This window comes from Tribolium madens, unplaced genomic scaffold (genome assembly GCF_015345945.1).
Source record: "Tribolium madens isolate multiple individuals breed KSU strain unplaced genomic scaffold, Tmad_KSU_1.1 Scaffold_1;HRSCAF=32;Tcas5.2_LG8, whole genome shotgun sequence".
Classification (NCBI taxonomy): Eukaryota; Metazoa; Arthropoda; class Insecta; order Coleoptera; family Tenebrionidae; genus Tribolium; species Tribolium madens.
In genome coordinates this window covers 3,383,467-3,389,563 of record NW_025400984.1, presented here as the reverse complement: position 1 = coordinate 3,389,563, position 6,097 = coordinate 3,383,467, and the positions used below count along the sequence as shown (strand labels likewise).

Genomic DNA, 6,097 nt, shown 5'->3' with positions numbered 1-6,097 from the left:
ACAAGACCATAATTATTGTCAGGGTACTAATGCAATCACTGGGAGGTGCAAAAAGTTTGCTTTCTTGAATGAAGGTGACAAGAATGGCATTTTAAGCAAAATGAGACTTTCAAGGGCAGATTTGGCATGTTTTGCCTGTCTGCTCCTGTTGGCAGGCACATGCCAACACTGACTGATTTTATAGAAAATAATACGTTAATAATAATTTAATTTCATAGAAATTTGATTTGTTGTATTATTTTGTTATTGATAATTTACAATAAAAAAGTTTAACGAAAAATGTGTTTTGAAACAATTTAATAATGGCAAGTTTCATTTCAAATTTTGTTTAAAATGAAAATTTTTTAATTTTTATTTTAAACAAAATTTGAAATCAAACTTGCAAGATAATAATAATAATTGAAAATGAAGGCGGTCTATTTAAATGCCGCGCCATTCCGTGTTAGTAACGCACTTGACCACCAGAGGCTCGTGTTGCCAGTGATTTTCTAGGGAGATTTCAGTTCTTATTCTCTCTGTTCTGTGGAGAAGGGTGTGTGTCAGGGGCGTGGTTAAAACAAACTCATATCTAATTTATTGAAAAAAAAAAAACACCGCCAACACGATCAAAGAGCCAATTCTGTGTGCTAAAACATTTGCTTGGCTCTGTAATTGCAAGTTATTTGTGAAAAACATTAAATCTTCTCTAATTTCGTCGTCCAAATTGTCATTGATTGACAAGATTCCAACTGTAGGCTTAAACTCAATATCAAATTTCAAATGTCTAATTTGATTTCCAGCCAAATTAAATGACAAAAAATTACGAGACTGAAAAATCCTAACCGGAATGCTCGTTATCGAATTATGTTGCAAATTGACAGTCAAATTGTCGGCAGTCATATCGTCAAAAACGCCTGGATGAATATTTGAAATTCTGTTCAATCCCAACTCTAGAGTAGCTCCATCGACTTGAATAAATTTAAAATCGTTTTTGCCCAGATGCTGGATTTGGTTGTCCTCCAAATTCAAAGTTTTCAAACTTGGAACGTTTACAAAAGAATTACAATTAAACATTTTGATTCGATTTGTCTCCAATTTGATAAAATCTGCATTTACCAAGTTGAAAAAAGCCTCTTCTTCAATAAACTCGATAAAATTGTCACTCAAATCAAACACATTTGTTTTGAGATTTTTGAAAGTGTGTTTCTTTATTGCTGTAATCCTGTTTCCGACTAAAGACAAAATAACAGGATGGTACTGTGTGTTCATCAAAAATTCAGTTTCAATTTCCAGCACTCCGCAATAATCAATTCCAAGACTAGATAAAGGATAACTAAAATTAAAATGTTTGGTGCAAATCATGAAAATCTCATTTTTTATTGCAGCATTTAATACTGAAATATCAGTACTGACAGTAAAGTCGTAAAATATTTCAGGTCCATTAATATTGCTTGTAACTTCATATTTTATTTTTTCATTATATTTGCAGCGAAGAGTTTTGTCACTTTTGCAACACTCATTTCGAAGAAAACTCAAGAAGAAACAAGCCCGCCAAAGAAACATTCTATCAATGAAACAAGTCTTTTGAAATTTTGCTTTTAAATCGATTGTTGCGACAATCGAACTTAAGAAATTTAGTTTTTTGTTTGTCGCTCTAATAGCACGAAATTTTGTAATCGAAATTGTTTCCGCTATAAAAAATAATATTTAGTCAAGTTTAAATTCAGCTATTATTTCATAAATTGAAATAATCGTAATTTTAGCATAATTTGTTATTAATTTTACTAACATTAATTGCGAAAAACTGGCCTTAACTATACCACAACTTTTTTTTTCTAGAACTAACACAATGTCAGAAGTAAGTCACTCCTACCACCCTCACAAAGCCAAAATTCTCTACTTGTAGCCCCTCTACCCCCACTACGACATCACGGTTTGGCTCCGTTCGTGCACTCGGGAAATCCCCGAACCCATCACGGGTACCATCACTGGTACCATCCCACCATGGCTGCAAGGCTCGCTTATCCGGAATGGTCCCGGTTCCATCAAAGTCGGCGATGAGCAATATGGCCATTTATTTGACAGTTCGGCCCTACTCCACCGGTACTTATTAACCAATCAATTGCCACAGTTGTAATCGTTGCCATAGATTTAATATCGAAAGCGGGGCCATAACGTATCAATGTCGATTCGTCCAATCAGAAGTCTTCAAACGGAACCGAGCAGCCAATCGGATTGTTTTCACCGAATTTGGCACCAAAGCAGTTCCTGATCCGTGCAAAACGATTTTTGATAGGTACCATCGATTATTGTGAGGCGTATCAAATGTTTTTCCAGGGTTGCTGCGATTTTCAGGCCTAATGATCATCCGGATAATTCCATGATTTCGGTTTATCCGTTCGAAGATGAGCTTTACGCATTTGGGGAAATGCCAATAATTCATAAAATTGATCAAGTTAGCTTGGAAACAATTGACAGGGTTAATGTCAGTGATTTTGTATCAATTGTTCATCATACGTCACATCCACATGTCATGAACGATGGTATTTTGTTATTTTAGGGTATTTTTTTTGTCAAGTTGGTTTTTTAAGGTACTGTGTTTAATCTAGCATTGACAACGTATCCCACTGGTTCTTATCATTCAATTGTTAAATTCCCGCCGAAATTTGGAAAGAAAAGTATGTTTGAACAAGCTGAGATTGTTGCGGGGATTCCCGTAAGATGGAATTTGCACCCGACTTACATGCACAGTTTTGGTTGCTACTTGAAAAATCACCAAATTGAAATTTGATAAATTTATTGTAGGAATAACTGAAAATTATTTTATTCTTGTTGAGCACCCTTTTAGCATGTCAGTCAGTGCCATGGTTGCCAACAAAATAAAAGATGAGCCTTTGGCTGGTAGTTTCCGGTGGTACCAACACGAAAAAGTAAAAAACAACTCATGGAAAATCTCAATTGTCACGATTTTTTCAGACACGGATTAGTCTAATTAGTCGTAAAAGTGGAAAATTATCACACAGGTTTTACTCTCAAACGTTCTTTTTCTTTCATATAATCAACCAATACGAAGTGGGGGATTACGTAATTATTGACATTTGCACCTATCGCGATGCAGCACCCCTAGAAGGCATGTACATTGAAGCAATGCAGGTTTCTGCAAATTTTCTCACTTAACACACTTCAAAAAATCCGGTTTTCTAGAATATGCAACACAACCCGAACTATGCCGAAATGTTCCGATCCAAACCCCTCCGTTTCGTACTTCCCCTAAACCCCACCAAAACAAAAACGAATCTAATCCAACTCGAATTAACACACGCCGAAGCTTACTACCAACCTGACGGAACAATTTTACTAAAACCGGAACAAATAATTGATCAAGGTTGCGAAACGCCTAGAATAAATTACAACCATTCAGGTATTGATCAATTTGGTAGAAAAGTTTACTAAAATTAGCTATACAGGAAAGCAGTATCGATACTTTTACGCCATTAGCGCTGACGTCGACTCGGCCAATCCTGGAACTATAATCAAGGTTGATACGACCTTGAAAATTTGCAAGACATGGTGTGAGGATAATTGTTATCCCAGCGAACCCATTTTTGTACCACGGCCCAATGGTCAGTCCGAGGATGATGGAGTAGTGGTAGCGGTACTTTTGTGGGGGAAAGGAGTGACAAATCGGGTCGGATTGGTGGTCTTGGACGGTAGGGACATGACCGAGTTGGGGAGGGCGGAGTTTGAGACGCCGGGGGAGGTGCCAAGGTGCTTACACGGGTGGTTCTTACCGAAATAGTAAACTGTTCTATAATTCATATAAAATAAAATGATTAGATGTTTTCAAATTTGTTTTTATTGTTTTTTAATTGATCGCCTTCTCGACGTAATTCCAATTTTGTGTTTCTCCACTCCCAACCATTAAAAATACAATAGCACCAGCAATTTCAATAGCACACGTGAGCCAGAGTAAGAAGCTCCATTGACTCAAAGAATCCTTAAAAAAGTTAGTACTTAGGGTAATTAAAATTTGAACTTACTTCAGTCGTAAAGAAACGATTAATTAATCGAGAACTCAATCCAAAAATTAAGTATTCGAGAGAACCAGTGATTGCTGTTATAATCCCAGAAAAATTGGACGCCAAGTCCAAGGAATTAGTCATATTTGAGGAGAAATACATCGCATCCAAACACAAAGAAATTGTTGTGTAAATCATAACTGTGAATTCATTACAGCGTTCAAAGGACACAAAAATGAGACATAAAGCGGGTCCAAAATTGCCTAAAATTTCAATTATTTACAATTTTTGATTTAGAATATTTTACTTATAAGGATGTAAATTTTTCGCATTGCAGTCACACTCAAATGTCTTCCTTTAACATACCAATCGGCCACAAACCCATAAAATATCGCCAAACCATAGTAAAGAAATAAAGGGGTCCACCAAGCCGACTCCCATAAAGCCCCCGATTTCAAAACTCTCGGCATATACAAAAAAAGCGTTTCTCGAAACACAACCCAGGCCCAACCCGACCCAATTTGGAAACAACACAAGCCCAAAAAAGCCTTCGATGTGAGCAACCTCTTCCATGGGATTTCCTTCCACCCATCAACCAAACTCAAATCGGGCTCCTCATCCAAATATTTCTTCTCACTCAAAGTCAAAAACGGGTTTTGGGCCGGACTTGGATACACAAGCAAGTGCCAAGAAACGCCCAAAATGAGATGAACACAAGCAAACAAGTAGAACATGGGTCTCCAAGTGAAATTTTGAAAGGCTTTATGCACAAGGTAGGGTATTTGCTCCCCTAGGACTTTGCTCCCGTAGATGAGGGCCGTCATGGTGGCACGTTCGTAAATTGGGGCCCAACGTGCAAGAAGCGACATTATCGCCGCGTCCAAAACGCTGTAAAACAAACCGAGGCAAACTCGAACCATTATCACAAATCCCACTCTCCCCTTGCCCATATCAATGATGGCTGGGGCGACCAAATTGGTAAAAGCAGTGAACAAGACACTCAAAGTCACAATGTATTTGCCCCCCAACTGATCCGAACAGACCCCTCCTGGGATAAAAGACAACAAAGTACCCCAAAAGAACGAATCCCTGATCATGTATCGCGTGTCAAGTTTCCAGTCATAAATCAGAAGCGAGTCGTTTGTGGGCCGTATTTGGCCCCTTTTTTGGGTCTGATTGGTGAAGGGACACGTGTCGTTGGTTTGGATCTGTTTGTCCGAAATGAAATTATTCAAAGCAATGATTTCCAAACTGTATTCGATGGAAGTGGCGTTGAGGACGATGAGAGCAGCGAGGAGGCAAAAGATGTAACGTTGAGGGATAACAAAATCTGGAAGTTTGGGTTTGGTTTGGGAGTTGGGAAAAGGGAAAACTCACATTTTGAGTATTTACTTTCGAGGAAGGTGGAAGTGCGAGAGACTCCAGCTGAACTGATTTGGTCAGAACTCGGCATTGCTCCAAATTTTTAAAATTTTGACGAATTTGACTGATTTGACAGATTTGGTTTAAATGACAAAATATTTGCCCACAATATTTTGCGAGTTTTTTGGTGGTTTTTCGAAAAATTTAGACTTTTCAGATACGAGACAAAAAATTCAAAAGATTCGTAAAAGCAAAAACGGGTCAAATAAGTGTAATTTTGTTTTGTAAAATAAACTGAAGAATCTGGAGCTGATACAACAAAACTAATATTTCTCTTTTTTTAATACATTATATTTCTTATTATTATTATTATTATATTTTTTTACATTCTGTTTCAGTTGTATTTTTGTATTAAGCCTCGGCTAAACTTTGCCCTAAAGACTAAACAAATAAATAAAGAAATAACCTAGTTTTGCCATTAATTAAATCTAGCCGCATATGCTTTCGTTTCTCCTTAGGCAGGTAAAATTCATTACCTTGCCTGTTAAAATGTTTATTTGTTTCTTACTTGTAGATAACTATTGTAAACATTAAAATTTCTAGAAATTCTGAAAAGTAATTCTAACATTTGAAAAAATTCGTACCTATAACTAAGTAGTTATTTTTAAGATAAATACAGTCACTAGATAAATTGACGTTTTAAAGTAAAAAATAAATAAATGTAATAACCATTTTTA

The 6,097-nt window shown here is 36.7% G+C and overlaps 2 protein-coding genes across 2 annotated transcripts in view; one reads left to right on the top strand and one right to left on the bottom strand.

Annotated features, from left to right (window-relative positions):
* Positions 1-3,813, top strand: part of LOC123003647 (carotenoid isomerooxygenase-like) — a 13,773-nt gene extending 9,960 nt beyond the window's left edge. Inside the window, exons 2-10 of the mRNA XM_044396549.1 lie at positions 1,819-1,837; positions 1,886-2,082; positions 2,129-2,275; positions 2,317-2,522; positions 2,571-2,735; positions 2,785-2,909; positions 2,956-3,132; positions 3,184-3,400; positions 3,447-3,813. Coding sequence (XP_044252484.1) covers positions 1,829-1,837; positions 1,886-2,082; positions 2,129-2,275; positions 2,317-2,522; positions 2,571-2,735; positions 2,785-2,909; positions 2,956-3,132; positions 3,184-3,400; positions 3,447-3,778 — 1,575 coding nt within the window. The 5' untranslated portion in view covers positions 1,819-1,828 and the 3' untranslated portion in view covers positions 3,779-3,813. The remainder of the gene's footprint in view (positions 1-1,818; positions 1,838-1,885; positions 2,083-2,128; positions 2,276-2,316; positions 2,523-2,570; positions 2,736-2,784; positions 2,910-2,955; positions 3,133-3,183; positions 3,401-3,446) is intronic.
* LOC123003650 (sialin-like) lies at positions 3,516-5,516 on the bottom strand. The gene is made up of 4 exons (XM_044396551.1): positions 5,376-5,516; positions 4,306-5,328; positions 4,020-4,261; positions 3,516-3,976 (listed from the first exon to the last, which is right to left on the bottom strand). The coding sequence occupies exons 1-4, from the start codon at positions 5,449-5,451 to the stop codon at positions 3,845-3,847; spliced, it is 1,473 nt and encodes a 490-aa protein (XP_044252486.1). The 5' UTR covers positions 5,452-5,516; the 3' UTR covers positions 3,516-3,844.
* Positions 5,517-6,097: the final 581 nt, after the last annotated feature.

What these genes read in the sequence shown, in the direction of transcription:
- LOC123003650 (XM_044396551.1), bottom strand. Translation starts at nt 5,451, where the DNA reads ATGCCGAGTTCTGACCAAATCAGTTCAGCTGGAGTCTCTCGCACTTCC. An exon ending in CGAAAGTAAATACTCAAAAT is followed by an intron (nt 5,329 to 5,375) that starts GTGAGTTTTCCC and finishes CCAAACTTCCAG; the next exon opens with ATTTTGTTATCCCTCAACGT. An exon ending in AAAAATTTACATCCTTATAA is followed by an intron (nt 4,262 to 4,305) that starts GTAAAATATTCT and finishes TTGAAATTTTAG; the next exon opens with GCAATTTTGGACCCGCTTTA.